The 23,459-nt window shown below is 32.9% G+C and overlaps 1 protein-coding gene across 1 annotated transcript in view; it reads left to right on the top strand.

Moving 5' to 3' along the window:
- Window positions 1-23,459, top strand: part of SPIDR (scaffold protein involved in DNA repair) — a 538,726-nt gene that overhangs the window by 140,107 nt on the left and 375,160 nt on the right. The window contains exons 6-7 of the mRNA XM_031946429.1: window positions 9,826-10,085; window positions 15,710-15,813. Of these exons, the coding sequence (XP_031802289.1) occupies window positions 9,826-10,085; window positions 15,710-15,813 (364 nt within the window). The remainder of the gene's footprint in view (window positions 1-9,825; window positions 10,086-15,709; window positions 15,814-23,459) is intronic.

Raw genomic sequence — 23,459 nt, 5'->3', positions numbered from 1 at the left:
TGTCCAAACAGTTATTTTGCTGTTCAAAAAGAATCGGACTTTGAAATAGTGTACTATTAGTCTGTGAAGGAAATCAAAAATGCAGGCGGACAAAAATATAGGGATTGGGAATTCTATGTAATGGTTCATAGTCATCTCCCAGAGTTCTTTCACTGGGTGTAGCCGAAGGAACAGATTTCTTTATAGTAATTCTCATTTCAGTAGTTTTGCTGCATCTCCTTGCCAAAATATATTGAATGGGGTCCGTACTGTATTTTTGTTATTAATTAGTACCTTTCTTTCAAGGGTTCAGAACACCTTAAAAATATTCCCACTGTAATGGTAATATTTTTGACATTAAGAGAAATAGAAACTGAGGCATTGTGAGACAAGATGTTATAGGATTCCATCTTAGAGCTGGGACAGGAGGCAACAGAAAACTGTGTTTTGATATCAGTACCTGACTATTGTATTCATTTTTTTCTATTTTTGAACAACATTTTGGGATATAATGATTACTTCTTTATTATGCATACTATGAAATTTTATAGTGTCCTATGTTTTATAAGTAATCATTTACATACTGATTTTTATACTGAACTCTACTGTTTCAAAGGTGTGTGTGTGTGTGTGTGTTTTTTCCTGACAGGCATATTCTTTTGTAAGCAGGTATGACTGATTTCATTTCTTTGTGATGGTGGCTTAAATTCCTTGGAATAGAAACTTTAGTGAATCTGGTGCTGATATAGAAACTAACACAGCTAGTAGTCCCATTCTGTATGATCTCATCAGATCTTACAAGCCCTGCAGGTTTGGGCCTGGTCAAAAATTGGTTATAAGATCTTTAAGAAAAAACACCCTTCTTCAGGATGTGGTAGAGAGAATGAAGTCTGACTCAGCATGAGCCAACACCCAAATGTGACATTGGGGGGCACTGAGTTTCACAGGTTCTCAATTACAGAATCCTTCAACTGAGATGCTATCCTTGGATGTAAAACTAAAGATGCAATACTATGCTTTTCCCTAAATCTGGATACAATATTATTTCACTTCTCCTCTTCCCCCCAAATAGTCCAATTGAAGAACACCTCCAAATGAAGAACATGCTTGAAGACAAGCATTTTAGGCCTTGTCTTAGTTACTTTTCTCCCATTCTAGGTTTACACCTGAGTAGGTGTGATTCTTGGTACCTGGTATTTGTTTAGCTTAGAACAAGGACCTTTTAGGCAGAAAAGTGAGGTTTCAAAATGAAATGCTCATTAATTACATTGTGCTGCATTGTACTGTTTGCCCTGAATCTGACCTTTGAATTTAATCTTTCTATAAATTTTAAGGATTAAAGCTTTCAAGCCTGAGTATTTAAGAAGCCGTGTGTTTCATGTTTCATTATTTCATTTGTCATTGTGGTTAGCTCTACCCATAGGTTGTTTTTTAATCTTGAGAAGTTTTATTTCTGACTCTTAGATACTACTTTTGCTTCTATATGTGATAGGTTTTTAGACATGAAGATTTATAAATGCTATATCAATGTGAATTGTTGATGTTCTTTGATGATAAAATGGTAGAGTTAATTTCTAACTTAATAAAGATTTTAATCATTATTCAGAATAATTTATTATATTAGTTTGTTCTGAGCACTTTTGAAAAATAAAATAGTAACAAATATTCAAGAAGTAACCTCCAAGAGTACTTAACAGGAAAGCTCACACATGTCTTGCATCCATATTTAACATAATACTTTCTTTGATTTAGAAACTTGGAAAAAAGATAATTCTTCAATCTGGATGTCATTTAAAAGTGTTAATCAAGAAAAGAATAGATTAGGAATTCTTTTATGTGTGATTTTGATCCATTGTGCTACTGAACAATATATTGTAACATAGTCAACAAGCTAGATTTTTAGAATCTAGAGCTAAAATGGACCTTGGGCATTATCTAGTTCAATACACTCTTCATTTTTTTTTTTTTTTATCCATTAGGAATATGAGAGCCGGAGAGGTTGTGTGATTTGTTCCACATCACACACAGGGAGTAGCTAAACCAATATTAAAAATAAGGTCTCCATCAAATCTCTGGTTTGGTGCTGCTTAGAGGCATTTCAGCAAATGATACATTCTTCCCCTTTGGTATCATAATTGAGCACTGAATCTAGAGTTGGGGGGGGGGGGGAAACTGGCCTCACATCACAGCTGTGTAGCATTAGTTGTTAGGCAATTGGGTAAAGAATTTAATTTCCTTGATCTTCATTTTCCACATTTGAAAGCTGCAAAGCAATGGACTAATGCAATATTTTACCAAATGAATTTTATGTAACTACCTTCAAGATTGTCTTGTATATAGAATTTTGTTTGTTCCAAGTTTGAGCCATAAAATTATTTTTGGTATGTATGTGGGCATATATGTTTGTATACATGTAAATGTGTATTCTTCCCAATTCCATCTCTATCATTTTAGTCGCTTATATCTAGACAAGAATAGTATGAGAAGATATTTTTTCTTTTCCTTTAAATTTTTTTTCTCACATCCTTCCTTCTATTGTCCTTCTAAATTTCTTTTTCTGGTCTTTATTTCTCCTTTTCTTTTTCCAGACTATGCTTTAGGTCTGCCAGCATTGTAAGGCTTCCAGGGACCATTTCTTAACTTTTCTGATGGGGAACTCAGGGAAGAAGAAGGGCCTGACTCCTGTTATATCAATATTCATGCTTTAGTCTTTTGTCAGAGCCAAAGTAACCTGATGATCAAATTCAGTCCAACCTACTGCTGCCTGACAGCCTTGAGTATGCATTATTTCTTAACATGTGTTAAATGAAGGTTAGAATATTGTTAGCTGAATAAGCTCACATATGTATGATGAAAGATTTATACAGTCTGTTTTCATGCATCTTATATACTTCTTCCTTATGTATCTCTTGGCTCACTTTCCACCTGCACTGAATTTTCCTTATATTCAGTCTATGTAAAATGCTACTATTCATGTTTACAAGTAAATAATAGTAGAAATATTGAAGTAGAAGTTATCATTTTCTGTATTGCAACAAAATATTTTCAAAATAAAGGCATTTTAATTGCATATTAACTGATTAAGAAGTTAATTAGAAATACTTAGTTTGATGGGAATTTCAATAATTTGGTGCCGTATGGTCAGCCTGCTATGGTTATTCCACCAGTATCCATTTCTGAACTTGCTTTTTCATGTTGAAGCCACATGTTCTGTGACCAACTTAAAGAATTATAAATAGGGTAATGTCTTAAGAAAATTTATGACGTATTTGATAGTATATTATTATAGTAGAAAAGGCCCTGAGATTTGAAAACAGAATGGGATTTCCCATTATTCAGCAGCATTCACTGATGACCAAAAATTTTGTTCTTAGCCCTTTTCTCTTTATCCCAGGGGAAACATCCTGGGATCCATGATTATATTTCAGAACACATGTGAGTATGGATGGGGAAAAAATTACATTTTTATTTTCATTGTCTTCTAACTGAAATTTATGATTTTCTTCAATTATTCAAAAACATTCAGAGTAAAGCTCCATAGACTTCACCAGAGTACCAAAGGGGTCCATGATGGGAAAAAAAAAAAAAAGAAGAACCCTTGCCCTCATTATCTGTCAGCTTGACAATTAAATTTGACTAGTTGATCTTCCTTTTATCTCCTCCCCTTTCCCCCAGAACTTTCACCTAGCTGCTAAAGTAATTTTCTCAAAAAAGTTGAAGTCACTCCCTTTTGCCTCAAGGCTAAAATATAAATCCCTCTGTTTTAAAGCCCTTTACAACTTAGCCCAGATCTATTTTTCTAGTTCATTGTACTTTACTCCTTTTCTATACTCTGCATTCCAGCTAAACTGACCTTCTGTTTGTTGGCTGTAACACTCCATCTTCTCTCTTTATGCCTTTGAACTGGTCGTCCACTATGACTGGAATGCTCTTCCTCCTGATTCCCTAACTTTCTTCATTACTTACCTTCTACATTGACCTTTCCTTGATCCACTCCAAATGCTAGTGCCTTGCTTCTCAAACTACTTTAACTGATATTTTTATTTATATTATTCCCTTTTATGAGTTATTCTTTATAAATTTATTATGTTTTATTTTTTCCTTTGAAAGGTGAAAGCTTCCAGAGTGAAAAATCAGTCCTACATTGTTCACCTCAACCATTGTATTAATTTCCTAACTGGTCTTCTTGCTTCTAAATTGTTTCCTTTACTCCATTCCCAATTACCTTCCCTTCTCTCAATCCCTCCTATATATTGCTAGAAGATTAATCTTGCTGGAATTTGGAAATATAGTTAAGATTGAGCACCTTTTGGTTCTGGTGTAGTATTGAGTGGCTAATGGTTTAGGGAAAAAAAACAAAACAAAAACAACCCGAACTATATCTGTTTGATCATTAAAGTTGGTCCTAGAAAAAGGGACTATAGGATTTCCTCTTTCTCCATACCTTAATGTTGCCATATGGAACTTTTAAAGTCTCTTTAAAAGATCCTTAGGTCAAAAGTTCATAGAAGGCAAAGAAAGAAACTTAACATCAACTCATAATTTCTGACCAGCTTGTTACTAAAGAAATTAACAAGTTATGTTAAAATGACATATGATATGTATACTTTTCTTTTTTTAGATTGAGCATTCAAATACCTTTGACATATTTTACCAATGTAGTCTTTTTTTTCTTTTTGCTACCAAATATGCTTGTTTGTCTTTCCATTTTTATTTGTATAACCTTCTCATGCAACTGGAATAAGTCATCTTATTGAAAGCTTTCATTGGATATCCTTTGGTTAACTTTCAGGGAGAAGTTGGGGAAAATACTGGAAAAAATAACAGTATTTTCAAAGAAAAATAAAAAGCTAACCTTCTTTCTGGTACTAGAAACCCATAATTCATTCCAAGTAATCCTTTTATAGTAATGATGATTTAAGGAAAGAGGCAAAATTTCCAAGGAGCAAAAACATTGCACTACTGTGTCAGGTTACTACATAGGAATGAGCAAATTACCATGAACTGCAAAGCTTTTATTTTTCCATGCTGAAAACGTTTATATAAAACAATCGTGTCATTAAATGGCAATCCTAGTCTCAAGCCCCCTTCACCTTCTGATGGATATTTGTACAAACTAAAGTCGGAACTTACATATGATAACAGCTGGACTTGAAAACTTAGGTTGAAGGCAAAGGGTAGGAACTCTAGAATCAAGATGAGACTTGATAGGAAGGCATATATTGACTTCAAGTAAGATATCAGATTTTCTATTTCCTTAATGAGAGAGTGCCCAAGAGTCTCACTTTGGGAGGCCCTCAAAATACATTTTACAGAAGCCATGAGTTTTGTTAAATTTTCCTTTCTAATGTTGTACTTGATCTGTTATTTCATTCAGTGTGTCTCTTTTTTCTCCGAACAATGCAGATAGCAATCTATCTATATCTGTTCATTTTGAGTGACTCCAATCTATACTTTTTCATAAATTCAACACAGAGAGCCTACATAACAAGCCAGAGTAATTTTTTACATTTTCCTTATAATAGCAGGCATCCAGTGGGCCACTTGAACTGAACAACAGCTTGCTTTTGTTGATATAACCAGTCCGTGTCTTTGGAATTTTTACCTTCATATATTTCAGAGTCTTCTTTTTTTCTTGCGGTCCAAAGCATTATTTTTTAAAAATTTGAATATTAGACATTCTTGTAAAGAAAAATATATGCATATTTTGTTGCCCCAACTAACTTTTTGCATGATCTGTGGTAGTGTTTAAAAAAAAAAAAAGAAAAGAGAAAAGACTGGATTTGTAACTGGAAGACCTGAATTTGAATCCTGGTACTAATATTTACTATTTGTATGACCTGAAATAAAATACTTTTTGTCTTTCTGGATCTGTTTCCTTATGTGTAAAATAGGGACCTTGGACTAGATGATCTGTAGGGTTGCTTCCAATTCAAAAACCCATGGAATTGTCATCAAATTCTACAATACTTTTTGTAAAACTTTATGTAATCTTGTTTAGTGATTGCCCCGTCATAGCTTTAGGTGAAGACTTCCTGTAAATCTGAACTTTGTGGTTATGCAAGGACTTTAAGAGGCCATAACCCTAGGTTTTAAACTCATAACTTTGACTTCAGTATTGATTTTTGTGATTTTTATGATATCGATTAATGTTGATATATTGATTTATGTATTCTTTTCCCATGGTATGCACTTATTAGATGCTTTTAAATTAATTTATTCATATCTTTAGAAATTGACTTTAAACAAATATCTGTGCTTCACTTTTTTTGATCTTAAAACTAGAGATTGTTATCTCACAGAAAATTTTCTTTCAAAGACATATGTGGTTGTCAGTTGACATTATTTTCAAGAGAAACCATGGAGATTTAATATATTTATTACAATAAGGTTATAAAATATTCTTTATTTTTTTAAATTTAATAGCCTTTTATTTACAGATTATATGTATGGGTAACTTTACAACATTAACAATTGCCAAATATTCTTTATTTTAAGTAAACCATTATTTCTATAAACATTTATTATATTCTGCTACGTGCAAAATACCAAGTTTGTTTTGGGGAGGGGGTTGGAAAGACAAAATTGAAGAAGAGTTCTTATTTAAGGAGCCTTGTTTCATATTAGAGTAGTTTCTATTAAGTTTTTTATTTTCTCTCTTCAGGTATAAAACTGGATGAATTTTGATTGGAGATAGTATTAAACCTTTGATCTTTCATCAACAATTTGTAGTCATTCAGTAACTTTATAAAAATTTCATCTCCATAAAAAAACTCTTTATTGAATTTAACCTTTGGTTGATCCTATCCTTTATTTAAGGGAAGATGTTTTATGATTTAGATTCAAAATTGAAAATTGTGAAAGGTTCTTTCCAGCTCTAAATCTATGATCCTAAATAATGGCTATTATAATGAATTTTTTCCTTTACCTAATCTCATTTTAAATATATGCAATATAAAATAATTATGTAAAGTTAATTTATAGTTAATAACCAAATTGACCTTACTGCATTTCCTCACTCATCTTGTTCCATCTCCCTTTGCCACACCTGTGCCAGGAATGCACTGTCTCCTTACCTTCATTCTAGTTTTACTCTAGTTCTAACTCAGACATTCTAGTTTCCTTCAAAGCTCAATTCAAGCAATAGGTTTCTACATAAATCCTTTTTGGATGTAGCATCTGAAAAAGCTATTCCTGATCAGCCTTAAGTAATACTAGTTGATGACTTTACCATATATTCCATCTGCTTCCTTGACTTCCTTATGTGAAAGTATCTTCTTAATATATTCCATGCTCATTTTCTTTTTCTATTTTCATCATCTTTTGCCTTTAGCTATTTTTTTTTCTTTTTGTATAAGATGTACTCTTCCAAAGCAGTATTCTAATCTGGACTCTTATTATTTTCCAATAGTTTTTATCATTTTAAAGAAGCCTCCTCACATTATAATGTCTTCTGTATGTTTTACATAGATATTTGAGGCTTTAAACAAAAAAAAAAAAGGTTCTGTTTTAGGAATTGCTTTCTTTAAAATTCCTGTACATCTTTAACTTTAATTCCTGTATGGTGAAGTTATTCTCAATTGTATCTGGATTGGTGGGTATACATAGAAAAAATTTCTCCTCTACCATTCTGTTCTATTCAGAGCCCTTTTGATTAATTTGTAAGACTTCAGGCTTATTCATACTTACCCAACCTGATTTAGTGCCTATTACTTCTGTCCAGAATTTTAGTCTTGAATTCTCTGCCAATAATGAGTTACATGACCTTGGACAAGTCAACAACTAACCTCATTTGGCCTCAGTTTGTTAGCATAATGTAAGCTCTTTGAAAGCAAGGAATGGCTCATTTTTGTATTATATCTCTAATGTCTAGCACAGTGGATCACAGGATTATATATCTGTCATTGAAAGGGACCTTAGAGAGTCAATCTGATCTAATTGATCATTTTCCATATGAGGAAATTAAACCCTAGAGAGATTAAATGACTTTCCCACATAATAGTTGTTTAACAAATGTTTGTTGATTGCTTTTCTTCCTCATCTATACTTGGTGAGATGGGAGATACATTATTGAATTGAACTCAATTGTATAATCAAATTACCTTCAAACTATCCCTAAACAGGCTTTTTCTAGTCCTTTATTTATTATTTTGAGGTAAAGGGCAGAAGGAATTCTAGCCATGTACTGTTTTGCCCAGTAATATAGCCTTGCTGTAATTCAGATGTCAAATATGTGGCTGTTAAGTGCTGCCTGAACTAGACGGAAAAGGTAATTGTGAAATATTTAACAAAATAAATAAGAATAAAATAAAAACATAATGTTAATGTGTGGTTTTTTAATACAATAAGAGGTCCACAAGGATCTTTTTGTAGGATTGAGTATTTGAGTTTGTCACAACTGCCCTTTCTACCTTTCTAGCTATCAACCTACCTTTCTAGCTACCAACCTACCTTTCTAGCTTAATTAAGAATTACTTGCTTTCACATATACTGTGATTTAGCTAAATTTACCTTCTTGCTTTTCTTCACACATATTGTTCTATTTCCCTTCTCTAAACCTGGGCCTAGAATGCACTTCCTCCATACATTCGCTATTCAGGCATTCTGATTTTCTTCAAGGGTAATTTAAGCAACACTTCTGCATAAGTCTTTTCTGGATCTTCCCGAGGTGCTAATGCTATTCCTTACCTCTATAGATACCTAGAACATTGTTTGTAATAATTATATGGAAAGACACTATTAGATTTATTTTTGTATCTCCAGCATATGGACAGAGTGCTTAATGAATGCTTATTGATTGATCTTTTCAAATTATACAAAGCCATTTCCCCAAATCCCTTTCCAGTACACAAACTCTCTTGATTTACAAAGGTCATCTCAAACTGTTTTTCCTTTTCTGTCAGCATTTTTAAAAGCCTTGTTTGTTATCCTTACATTTTGTTAATGGACCCTAAGAATTTACACATTTATACAACCCTCTGAGTTTAAAATTGAGGAGGATAATTATACAGAAGAGTCCCTTAGGAAATTATCAACACATTTATTATCTATAAAGTTAATTGGTATCAGTACCCATATTCCAATAGGGAAATATTGTCATAGATAAAACAACTCTGAAAGAGCCACATGAGGCTGATCAATGTGGATAAACCAGCAATTTTTTTTTTGGTCAAACATAAAAGAACAGACCTAAATGTGTTTCTATATTATATGACTTTATATAGTTTGATGTTTTTAGGGATCATTTAAGGAAATAATGAAAAAATACCCAATGTGAATGCTAAGGAATTATTTTTTTCCTTTCAGGACTTGATTTGCCTTAATCCATGGGAGAGGGAAATGGCAAACTACCCTAGTATCTTTGCCAAGAAAAGCTCATGGACAGTATTGTCATGATGGAGTTCATGGGATCACAAAGAGTCAGACATGACTGAACAACTAAAGAACAATCATTCCCTTAGTCCTTTTCTAAACATAAGCAATGTGTATCTTTTAATTTGTCAACTATTGGATTAACATAGATCTACTTTAATGTGATGAAACTAGAGCAGAAATATGTGAATTATATTACATACATCATTATAATGTTGTAGTATTCCTTGTGAAATCTGATCGCCTTTTTTGCTTCTGAATAGAAGTTGTTAGTAAATATAGAATTTCTAGTGTTATTTTGAATAGATCTTTGCCATTTCTTAAGAGATCCAGAACAGTTATATATATATATATATATATATATATATATATATATATATATACATACACATACATACACACACACACACACACACACACACACACACACAATGACATCTATTGATTTAATTGCATTTCTCTTCTTTTTTCTAGATGAATTCTACTGAAATTTTGGAATATTCCTCAGATACTGAGAAAGAAGAAGACACAAAGAATGTGTTACCCACCAATTTAGAAGTTTCTCACAAATACCACATGAATTTTGGATTAGATTTAGAACAAGACAAAGGAAGACCTGAAAGTGACTGGATAAAATGTGCACAAGTTCTTTTACATACTCCCAAGAAAGAATCAGATAATACTCCTAGGACTCCAGAAGATTCTGCAAAGAAAAAGAAAAAGAAGCTACTAAGGTAAACTTAGGAGTTTTAAAATTATTTGGTTTTTATACTTTTTCTCTTTAAAAGCTCAAATATTTTTAAAATATCAGGTAGTGGTTTTTTTTTCCTTCAACTTAGTTGTCTGCTTTTAGGAGGAAACTGGTGGAAGAAAATTATAATTCTTATAGGCAATTAAACAAGTCCTATGATTTGCACAAGAATTTCTGCAAATTTGGCATTCATAATTTTAGTAGTAACTACTTTATATTCCCTTAAATTCATTGACACTGCTCATTCCTGGTTTTTTGTTGTCTGTCTGACCTTTCCTACCCATTGTCATTATCATTATCATTAAATCATTATCAAAAACAAGGGTCACATGTCTTCAAATGAATACATGTTGACCAGTGTCAATGGAGTTTCCATTTTATTGGACATGAATTTATATAGAGAAACTATGTCCAACCTTTTGGTAATAGTCCAGTGAGAATGTGCAAAAATGTTTGTGGCAGCCCTTTTTGTAGGGGCAAGAAACTGGAAATTAAGTGAATGCCCATCAATTGGAGAATGGCTGGAATAAGTTATGGCATATGAATATTATGGAATATTATTCTGTAAGAAACTATTAGCAGGATGATTTCAAAGAAGCCTGGAGAGAGTTACACGAACTGAGGCTAAGTGAAATGAGCAGAACCAGAAGATTATTATACATGACAACAACAAGATTATACGAAGATCAATTCAGATAGACGTGACTCTCTTCAACGAGATGATTCAAAATAGTTCCAGTGATCTTGTGATGAAGAGCCATCTACACCCAGGGAGAGGATTGTGGGGACTCAGTGTGGATCATAACATAGTATTTTCATTCTTTCTGTTGTTCTTTGCTTGCATTTTGTTTTCTTTCTCATTTTTTCCTTTTTATTTTGATTTTTCTTGTGCAGGATGACAGTTGTGGAAATATATATATGAGAAGTGAACATGTTTAACACATATTGGATTGCTTGCCATCTAGGGGAGAGAAGGGGGGAAAAGGAGGGAAAAAATTTGGAACACAAGGTTTTGCAAGGGTGAATGTTGAAAATTATCCATGTATATGTTTTGAAAATAAAAGACTTTAATTAAAAAAAATTATAAAAAAATAGCCTGGGGAGAGAATATGTTCAAACAATTTTCCACTGGTCTTAAGAAACATGGTGAAATGAAGGCTTTTTTATAAGCTTTTAAAATCATTTCACTGATTTTATCATGTCAGCCAACATTTATTAAGCATATGCTATGTGCCAGTACTGTACTATGTGCTGATTAAGCTATGTTGCTTTTGCCTCATTATATAGTTTTCTGTGCTTCTTAATATATGCTTCATTTCTTTAGTAACACTACCACTTCCTTGGCATCATGTTTGGTACTCTCCTCTCCCCCTCTTTCCATATCTAATTTTTTTTCTACCTATTTGTAAACTCTTTCATCTAACCTCACCTTTCTACCACCATTGAGATGCTCATGGTTCAGGTCTTATCTCTTTTCATCAGGATTATGGGAGTGCAACTCAGATAGGTCGGTCACATTGTTGAAATGCCAAATGTATGTTTGCCAAAAAGACTATTATTTTATATACAGAATTCACACAGGAGAAGCGCTCACAAGGTAGTCAGAAAAAACGATACAAGGACACTCAAAGGTCTCTCTTAAGAACTTTGGGACTGATTGCGTAACACGGGAGGCACTGGTATGACCTCACTCAACACAGCACACCCTTGTCAGAGAAGGTGCTCTGCTCTATGAGCAAAGCAGAACTGAAATCGTTCAGAAGAAATGTGAGATGCAGAAAGTTAGAGAATCCACCTCAATGTTCCTATGGGCTGTTTGTGCTCGACCTATGCTAGAGCTTTCCAAGCTTGTATGGGTTTGATCAGCCACAGTTGAACATACTGTACCTGAAACCAAACAAAGTGATGTCATTTGGGGCTTTGTGTGGAGAAGAAAGACCACAATCTATCAGGAATACTCTCCTAATTAGTTTTCCTATTCTAGTCTGTCTCTTCTCTATTTAATCCTCTGAATTGTTGCCTAAACAATCCCTGAGATCTGCTGTTGTCCTGTAGCTTCTGTTTAAAAACCTTTCTTTGGCTCCCATTTACCTACCTACTGGAGAGGTATCAGCTCCTAGTGGAAGGTGTGCTGGCTGAAGAATCAGATACACTGAGTTCATTTCCAAGCCCTGATACTTACTAACTCTGGGTAGGTAATTGTAACCTTTGTGCAGTTTCCTTCTGTAAACTGAAGTGATGAATGTACTATCCATTTAACAATGTTGTTGTTAGAAAAATGTTTTCTAAACCTCTCTCTCCAAGATCTCCAACTCCTAGAATCAATTCACATTTGCTGCTTCACTTCCTTACTACCCACTCATTTCCTAATAACTTTCAGTCTTTTGAAAATCTCATTATTGAAACTTCTCTGAAAGTTCTTAAATGCTAAATCTGATGATCATTTCTCAGTTCTTTTCCTTGTGGGCTATACCTCTTAAAAATACAAAGGTTTCTAGATAAATCACTTAATCTCTGTGAGGAATAGTTTCCTCATCTGTAAAATGGAGATAATACTTGTAACTATTCTTTCACAAGAGTGTTCTGAGGTTCAGAGATTATATTGTGTGTTAACAGCCTTATGAACTTTAAAGTTCATTATAAATTTTCAAGTAGATATAATTAGATTATGGTAATTTACCTTATCACTCACAGGCTTCTGAATGATCAAATGAGCAAGATTTAAATGATTGACAGGAATCACTATATTTATATTGTATATTATACTTGTGAGACTTTTTACAGGATGGGTAAGAGATAATTTTATAAAGTAGGTCAGTAGTTTCATAGGTTAATGATCACAGATACTTTCACAGTTCAAATACTTATCAGTGAAAAATTGTGCATAATCCCTATTAAGGCCTTTTGTAAGATATGCTTTTTGCCTCAGTGTTATATTGCTACAGTCATATACCCAGCACTGTAGAGAATTGCCTAAGAGAATTTTATTCAATTTGATTAATTTTTATGTGAAAAAAAATTTAATTAATTTTTGTGGGATTCATCCTTCATTTTACTTTTTGTTTTAGTCATCTCTACTTCTCTATTCCTACTGACAAAAGCTAACTCTTATCTTATAGTAGGTATATTGGATTGCCCATTAGAATCTTGTGAAAAACAAATTAAAAGGAAGTAGATAGTAGACAATGATCTTTTATTTTAGTTTTATTTACAGAGTTCCTTTAGCTTTACTTTAGTTCTTTGTTTTATTTTGAGCATCTTTGTCTTCAGCAGAAGCTCTGCTCTATAACAAAAACAAAAGCTATTAAGCTTTAAAGCTTACAAAACACTATACATACACTATTACATTTATTATACATACACTATTATATTTATTATCTCATTTGATCCTCACAGCAACCCTGAGAAGTGGGTACTATTATTATCCCAACTTTACAGATGAGGAAACTGAGACTGATACTTCTTTCTTGTATGAAGTTCAGCCTGGTTTCTCAGAGACTATCCAATTGAGCTAGAAAGGCTTAGAGTACAGTTTTAACAAGAGAAAGTACCAGCTATCAAAGGACCTTTCCTATTTAAGTAGGGAGAAGCAACCCAGGAAATATGGATGTGGTAACCCACAGCATTTTTTTAAAGTACAAAATGATCCCTCATCTTATGCTACTTCCTTTCAAATGTCAAATGTTGTGCCCTTTGTAACGGGCAGAGGCCAAATGCTCCTGTCATGAATGATGAAGAATCAGTCATTTTCATCTATTGGTAGCAGGGGCAATCCCATCTCCCCATGGCCAATTCTTCAGGTACTGAGCCAAGTCTCCTTCCATTAGAGTCTGTTCAGTGGACTTAGCTCCTTTTGAAGTTGATGGAGTGGAATATTGGGGGAGAAAAGGAGGTGGAAAGAAGGAGAAGGTTCCCAGATTCATATAATTGAGACTATATGTAGTTATAACTTTGGGTACTTTAAATATGAGATCCTTGTCCAAAGACCAGCAAGTTGATATATTTCAACAAGAAGTGAATGCTATCAGGAATGATTGTTATTGTCAGTGAAACCAGAAGAAATGAAGAGTTTCAATGAAATTGAAGAATGATTTACAGATTTCTACAGAGGAAAATGAAAGAGTTGGTATAAATAGTGTCATGGTATATACAACAACAACAAGAACTTCATTTCATGGGATGTTTGGCCATCTCACCTTTCAGTGCTTATGATAGCATAAGTAAAAAGACTTCTATAAAGATAATAATCACTGACTATGTGCCAACATTTATTGCAGAGGAGGAAGTAGAGAAATTTTGTAAATAATATGATGACTTATTCTCAACCAATTCAACATCATCCTTAATTTTTGGTCACCACAGTGCAGAATAGGGGAGAGAGACAGAGACAGACAGATAGAGAGAGATAAAGAAAGAAGAAAAGGAGAGGGAAGAAAATGAGGGATGGAGGAAAAGAGAATATGGAATTAAGAAATTAAAGAGACTGTTGCTTTAAACATTGCTTTATATCTCATGAATAATTTTTCCTAGAAGAGTAAATGAAATATATCTTAAGGAACAGGAAGTACCTGATTATTGATGTGGATAAGAGTCATTTCAGAATTAGTTGTCCGTGTAAAGTCAGATTATAGACTAATTTGAGCAAAGGTCACATTAGAAGAAAGGATAAGGGAGGTGACAGGACAGTTACAACAGCTCTAATGTGACCTATTTAATCAAGTCTTTGATGCTGAAAAAAAATAGAACATGGGTAAAAATAAAGATACTGATTTTGATTATCAACCTTTTAAAAAAAATCTTATTGTTCTTTGGTGTCTTTATATCATAAGTATCTCACATATCACTTTACATTGAATCTTACCTTGTGACAAAGGAAAACATGTGAACAAAGATATTCAGTACAGTGACCACATCTAGTAATTATACAATACTCTCTCCTAGCAGTTCTCTGGCTGTTTGCCAAGAGAAGGACTGTTTCATTATGTCTTCTGTGGTAGCTTTACCGGTTTTTCTATTACTTAGAATTTTACATCCATTTTAGTTATATTCTTTGCATTACTTACACACACACACACACACACATACACAGCATGTTATGATCATGTCTATTTTTCTCTTGGGTGTGCTTATTTTATTCTCCATTAGTCTATATAACTCTTCCTTATGTTTTTCCTTATTCCTCATTTCATACTGTTTGATAGTATCCCTTTGTACTTATGCATCTAGCAACTAAGTGGCACAGTACATAGACACCTGGAGTAAGGAAGATTCATTTTCACTCTGGCCCCAGGCACTTATTAAACTGCGTGATCCTGCGCAAGTCACTTAATTCTGCCTCAGTTTCCCTGTCAGATGAGCTGATTAAGAAAATAACAAGCTACCTCCAATATTTTTGCCAAGAAAAATTTTTCTCTTCTAAAAGTCAAAACTCTCTATTAGAGTCAATATTCTCTATTAAATACAAAACTTTGAGAAGAACTCTATGAAAGGATACGTTAAAAGGGTAAAACATATGACTTGAAGAGAAAAATAATTGTTATTTGTTTACCTCTTTGCCAAATGGAATGCTAATTCTTGGCTAATTTTAACTTTTTTTTTCCTCAATAGGGGAGGGCTAGCAGAAAGGTTAAATCGATTACAGAACAGAGAGCGGTCTGCCATAACTTTTTGGAGGCATCAGAGTGCTTCTTTCAACAAAACACTTCTTCCAGGTAAAACTTATATGTACATATATATATATATATATATATGGAAATATTTCAATTGTATTATTGACTCTGTATAATATACTTTGTAAATGAAATTTTCCCTTTAAATTCCAATTATGTTTTAGTAAAATTGACCAAGTATACAAATCTGTCCTCCTACAATCAAACACAGCCTTAAAACCACAGAAAAATTTCTGATATATATATATATACATGTTTGTATATACATATGTATGTCTATGCATATATATGTATCTATGTATAATATGTGTGTGTACAAAAAAACCTATTGTTTTGAAAATCTTTCTATGGCACTTTGAGTAGAACCTTTTCTTGCTAACTCTTCAACATTGAATGAATATACATTTTCTTGGAATCAAGGATAGTACTTTTCTTAAAGAACTCTTTCTCTACTCTTTTGGGCTAGCAGTTCTTTTACCCTAGGTTAGAGAACTTTAACATGGAATTTGTGAATTAGTTTTATTTTGATCACTGTATTTCATTATGATTGTTTTTTTTTATTTTATTTCATGCATTTATATGGTTTTTGTTAATTTGGTTATTAACATGGCCAATTATATTGATCGTTTTCCTAATATTGAACCAGCCCTGCATTCCTGGTATAAATCCTACTTGATCATAGTGTATTATCTTGGAGATGATTTTCTGTAGTCTTTTTGCTAATATCTTATTTAAGATTTTAGCATCAATATTCATTAGGGAGATTGGTCTATAATTTTCTTTCTCTGTTTTCACTACCTGGTTTAGGTATCAGTACCATGTCTGTGTCATAGAAGGAATTTGGTAGGACTCCTTCATTCCCTATTTTATCAAATAATTTATATAGCATTGGGGCCAATTGTTCTTTAAATGTTTGGTAAAATTCACATGTAAATCCATCTGGTCCTGGGGATTTTTTCTTAGGGAGTTGCTTAATTGCCTGTTCTATTTCTTTTTCTGAAATGGGACTATTCAAGCAATTTACTTCCTCCTCTGTTAGTCTGGGAAGTCTATATTTTTTGGAGGTAGTCATCCATTTCACTTAGGTTATCAAATTTATTGGCATAAAGTTGAGCAAAATAACTCCTTATTATTTCTCTAATTTCCTCTTCATTAGTGGATATTTCATGCATTTAAAAACATTATTCTAAGAATGGGTCCACAAGCTTTACTAGAATGCTAAATATATCCAGGGCACAAAAAAAAATTAAGAATTCCTGTTCTAGGAGTTCTTAACCTAACTCTTGCTATTGATTGCCTAAGCACATGACCCCAGTTATGTTTCTTTGAAAGGTCTTTCTTAATTAATGAATCCTTCTAAAGCCAAGTTTCTCCTAACTTAAATCTGCTCTTTTGGAATGTTTTCATTTAGAATCTCCACTGTAAATTTGCACTTCTCTTTAAAACAAACAAATAAACTTTGATTTGTTATTTATTTTATTTAAATAACTTGTTTTCAAATTTTCTTTTCTCCTTATAGCCCCCCTATTTAAGCATATGAAATCATGCAAAACATATTTCCATATTATAAGCTTGTACTTCTCAATTAAATATGTAATCATTCATACTTTAAGCTAACATATACTCAAGCATATCTATATTCTTTTGGAGATGTGCATGCAGGGGATCTTCTTTGAAGCAGGTCCCTGCCATCAAATACTTATCTTATCTCCCTATCTAAGACATCTATTTTACACATCTGTTTGTCTATTTCCTTCCTACTTGTTGGATTTTACAAACTATGATGCTAATTCATTTTTTAAAACCTGTTTTATCTGGTACAAATGTATAAGTAAGGAAAATTGTATCCCGAGATCCTGATTATTGGATCTCAAGTCTTATATTTCATAAAATGTCATCAAGAATAACATGATGTTTTGCCATTTAAGAGCCCATAATGTTCATACGTTTTGCTTTTTGTTATTATATTCATTACAGATGCTGAAGGCATGTGTTTAAACATCTCAAATACCATTAGTTTTGAGAAGTAGAATAACTTTTATGGTATTTAGTCTTCCCTTTATGGTTTTCATTATTTTGAATTTTAGTTCTATAGCCTTCAGTTTGTTTGTTTGGTGTTTTTTTTTACATAAGAAAATTCCCCCATTACTTATAAAACAGGTTCCTTTTGTCTAAAACACAAAAAGTAATACAAATGTGCGAATTCATGTATACAATGTGACGATGACTCTTATGCTATATGAAATCTCTCACATTTACTCTTAGGTTTACTTCCCTTATTTTACTACATCTGCCTTGTACCTCATGTGAATATCCATGTCTACTCTCCATATCTCCTTTGCATTTCTGCCCTTACTTTCCATCATCTTCCAGGAGAAGAAATTTTATCTTCTCTTATTAATATATAAACTCCTTAAGAGTAGGGACTATCTATCTAGCTTTTTGGTTTTATATCTCCATAGGGCTTGTCACACAATAAGTACTTAATTAATGCTCTATCATTCTAATATTTCTATGGATAATATAAAATTAGATAACATGCTGATTTTTTCTTCTTTTGCCACAAAGGTCTTCCTTTGTATAGTCAGTTTAGAAAAATTAATGTCCAGTACATTTCTCTAGCTATCATCTTGTTATGTAGCTATCATTAATGTTGAAAGCCCTCCATAACCTAGCCCTTTCCTATCTTTCCAGTCTTTTTACACCTTACTTCCCAACACACACTCTTCAATCTAGTGACATTGACTTCTGGCTGCTCCACAAACAAGACACTTCATCTTTCAGCTCTGAGCATTTCTCTGTTTTTTGTTGTTGTTGTTGTTGTTCTTCATCCAAATGCTCACTCCACTGTGCCTCTCTCTCCATTTTGATTCATGGTCTTTCTTCCTGAAGTTTATCTTTTTGATTTATAATGCTTTAATCTGTTTCTTTTGAATGAAAGACAAATTCTTCCTTTCTTCCTATCTTTCTTTTGCCATATTATAGTCACTAGTCATAGTCAATCAAGCCTTAGAGACATACCTCATTTTTTTTTTGTTACTCATGCAATGTACGTTTATGTTCATTAATATTCTTATTTATGTACTTATTTATATATTTATTTTCCCTATGTCATATATACTACTTTCTATGATTTGGCTTAGCAAAAAGATGTGTGATAATTTTCTTCCTTTTCATTCCTTTGTAATTGAAAACTCATTTGATTAGACCAACAGGACTCCTGGCATGTAAAATCTTTGTATATGGAAATAGTCATTGTATTTGGTACATGTTAAATTCAGAATTAAAAAAAAAATGGGGTGACTGGAAGACCTATGAAGGTACTTCTAATTCTGAGCTTCTAAAATTCTTTGTAGTGCTGTCAAAACAGATCTCTGACTGTTTTACAAGCAATGGCTGTATAAATCATAACCATTTCATGTGACATGCATATTGTCAAACAAAGTTTACTTTCCACTGGAGGGGGCAGTTTGTTCTTTTCTTAGTTACACTAGATATTACTAATTTTCTACTATTATCTTTCTTAATGTCTCAGTCCTGACTCGAAATAGTACCAGAAAGACAGGAAATTCCAAAATCCTTATAATGTCTTCTGTATCTTTGAGTAGAAGTGTTCAGTAAGAAAAGGACTAATTGAGTTTAACTGAGTGAAATAGGGAAAGAATTACATTTTAGTTAGAATTCCCCCAAACATTAGTTGATTAAATGTTTATTAAGTAATTCCCTTGCAAACGATATAGTCAAATTGGGAATAGGTTGAATTATTATGATGAGCATGGAATACAACATAATTCTCAAATGCACAGTAGCCAAATAAAGCTATTGTACTAATCCTCAGCTAACAAGAAAAATAGATGTGCTTCATAGAGTTGACCATTAGGTGAGGAAAGATGTATATATGTATATACATACATATATATATATATATATATATGTATTAACTGATAGCAAATATGAATGTATGATGATGTCATGGAAGAGAGGTGAAATTAAAGTAATGGGGGAGAGGGTCACCTATCTTAATGGGGCTCTGAGACTGAAAGGATCAAGGGAGAGAAATGGGTGATAGGAAAGCAAGAAAGTGTTTTCCAGTCTCTCTAGAGGTCAGAATATTTCTTTTCTTTTTTGGGGGTGGGGTGGGGTGGGGGTGAAGAGAACAATATCTTCAGAGGCAAAAGAGTCAGCATATAGAATGCAAAGATCAGGGGAACAGTAGCTAGACCAAGAGATTCTGGGAGACTGGAGTTGTTTGAAAAGCACGATCACTTTAAAATCTCACAAATTAAAAACAGGCACATATTTGGCTCTGATTATATATTAAGTTGAAATATAATTTCTTTCATTTCTTACATTTATTTCTTTTTGGTTAATGAAAGAGTTCATGATTTAAAAATTGAAAATGATAAATAAATGAAAAACATTTTTGTATATTTTTCCAAGAATATATACCAAAATTATGGCTTGAAAAATAATGTTCTAATACTAATTAATAAATATAATTGTCAGTTACATAAAATTACACATGCACACACAAACCCCACACTCAAGATACTAGGTTTTTACCATTCTAACTTTCAGTGATCTATTAAAAAACCCAAAAACTTCAATAAAGGTTACAAATAACTTTTTGAGTTTTGTTTCATTTTTACATAAAATGATAGTTCTGATAAAATATAAGACGATCTTTTTTGATTAGATGTGACATTTGAATCCTCTTTGCTCTCCAGTCTTTATGACACTGAAATGTGTTTTGTTCATCCCAATCATGGATTAATATCATTGACTGAACACAAAATACATCCAGTCACAGCATACTCTTTTTCTAACAAGCTTACAAGCGGATTTTAAAAATCAAGTAATTATTTTATGAATCACATCTTTTTTTTTTTTTTGGTTGTTGTTGATGTTCTTTTGAAGTGTACTTTTCCCACCCAATCTTTCCTTATTTATGTCCTCCAGTGCATGAGACACTATGGTTTACAAAATTAAGCCATTTGTTGTATGTTGTAATCCCTTGATGGGAGGGATGATTTGGGTTGTTTTTTTCTTTCCTTTTGGTCCTTTTCATCTTTTTAGAATTATTCAGTTTTCTGGTCATGAAAGTGAATACATATTCATTTAATGTAACATAATGCACAAGTGACCTTTCTCCAGCAACATTTTCTACCTTAAAAGAAAAAAGAAATTGGAACATTTTTATTACTTGTATATCAATTTTTTTTCTCATTTTAAATGTTTTTTTTTTTTTTTTTTTCCCCACGAAAAACCTTTCCCCTCTGCTCCTACTACCCAAATGTACTCTTAATCAAGGCTCATTCTTCTGTGCTTTCTGTTCCTCTGGGGCCAAAACAGAGTCACACCTTATTTTGCCAGTCATATTGGAACAAGTCTCACCTGCTTCCCAGATTTTTTAGTTTATTATCCATGATAATATTTCATTGCTATCTATTGAGAAACCATTTCATTTTCTTTCTTCCCTACTTTCTGACAGGTTGATGGTGAGGAAGCTAAATTGGGTGTGTATCAGGGGGAGAAGGGGTGGAGAGAATAATTTCAAGACAGATAATTGATTGTCTTAAGATATAACAAGATCTAGGTAGTATCTCCAGTCAGTTTTATTTGATTGTATTTGTGGGATGTCAAATCTAGACTTAAAGAAATGAAAACCTAGGATTGAAGCATGAATTTAGTTCTAGGGACATTCGTGTTGGTTATGCTTCTCAGTTCCTTACTCCTTGGCATAGGCTCAGGAACAGCTGGGACAAGTATTTTCATAATGTTTTGGATATCAAGAATCATAAACTAAAAATAGCCGTGTGTGTTCCTATATGAAAACGAAAAAACTACAATATCACATCCTGCAATCCTAAGAAGGCTTATCTCTCTGATTTTTTTTTTAAAACTCAGACTGCTAATAGCATAGAGTTTCTTTTCAGCACAAAAATTCTTTTTGTTTCACAGCCCCCTGTGGCAGTCTTGTGAAACCAATGGACTCCTTAGATTAATGTTGGTTTTTAAAAATGTGTGTGTGTGTGTGTGTGTGTGTGTATGTATGTGTGTGTGTGTATACACACACGATCATCTATAGGATTGTAAAGGAAACTAATATTATTTGTGTGTGTATATTTTCCTCCTCTATAAGTTCAGAGACATCTTGAAATTTATTCATAGACCCATAAAGGATCATAGGTTAAGAAGCCCTTTTTATGTATTCTTTTGTGGGTGCAAGTTTTATCTAAACCTCTAAGGAAAGGGGAATCTCTTTCTATGGGAATATTTGAGTTTTTCTGTAAGGTCCTCCAAACCAGATGTATTTTAAAAGCATACCAAAATTTTTTCATGCTATATTTAGCCCAGTATTGACCAAGCCCCAGTTGTACAAAAGCGATCTCTTAAAAAACAAGTAGATTACAAATTTGATGCTCTGGGGTTTAACTGGTATTGAGATTGTGATTATCTCCCTTTTGGCATATGCTGTTATACACTTCCATCCTTGTCATTCTACACTTCAAAAATATCACTGGCCAGATTTATGAGGAGATACTCTAGAATCATCTCTTAAAGAAAAATTCCTGGACACTTTACAAAGTCATCCTGATTACAGATATTTCCCTTAGATTGGGGGTAGCCTACCCAGGCTTTTTTTGGTTCTCCTCAATAAAATTGTCTGGTTCTCCTCAATAAAAGTGTTTACTGCCAGCAATTTATCTAAAATAGATCTTTAATAAAACCCAAACTTACAGAAAATAATTCAGGATTTTAACTATCCTTCATTCTACTTTCTTACTTAAATTTAATTTCCTCATGTCCCTTTTTCTGTTAGTAATTGTTTCCTGAGCCCATGACTTTTACAAAATTATATTCACTGCCTCTCTAATTCTTTTGGTGCCGCATTTTATTGCACATTGTCACTTTGTGAGTTGTTGGGGTTTTTTGTTTTGTTACTTTTCCAGACAGAAAACTGGGCACCAAACTCTGGAACAGATGCCCTCTCTGTATTCTGACCCCCTCAGATTGCAGGCTTGCCAGGCTGAGAAAATTGCCAGATATGATGCAAGGAGATAAAATGATGGCATCATGATCATCACAGATGTAAAACTTTCCTTCCAAATTAGAAAAGTTATTCATACTCAGTCCCTTTCTCCATTCAGCACTGCCATTGCTATTGAGTTGTAGCCATTACTGGCTGTTTTTCATAACTTGTTTTGACTGAGTTTTGTGTTTTTCATAGCCATTCCCTGGTAAACTTGAGAATATTTTTGAAACTTTTAAAGTAGTTTTCAAACCCAAGTTGTTGGGATGATTTAAGAAGAGTTAGTTACTAATCTTTACATCTTATTGCTTGACAGTAGTCAAGTGGTGTATCGAATATTATATAAAAAAAAGAGGAAAGGCATTATAGAATAGCATGAGAACTTCATTCTCTTCCATATTATTATCATTGCTTTTATACCCTCAGTCTTGTTAAGTCTCCAATTCTCATTGATCAGGTTGGCATTTTTTTCCTCGGTAAAATGAGGCGACTACCCTCCAGGATTGTTGTAAGGGAAAAATTGAAATGATATCTTTACAAATTTTGAAGCTTTATATAAATGCTACTTCTTATATAAGCTATAGAAGGACATTGTGGTGTATGATTAGAGAACTGGACTTATTAGCTATGTGACCATGGGCAAATCTGTTAAAAT

This window comes from Sarcophilus harrisii, chromosome 1, assembly GCF_902635505.1.
Source record: "Sarcophilus harrisii chromosome 1, mSarHar1.11, whole genome shotgun sequence".
NCBI lineage: Eukaryota > Metazoa > Chordata > Mammalia > Dasyuromorphia > Dasyuridae > Sarcophilus > Sarcophilus harrisii.
This window is presented reverse-complemented; position numbering and strand designations above follow the sequence as displayed.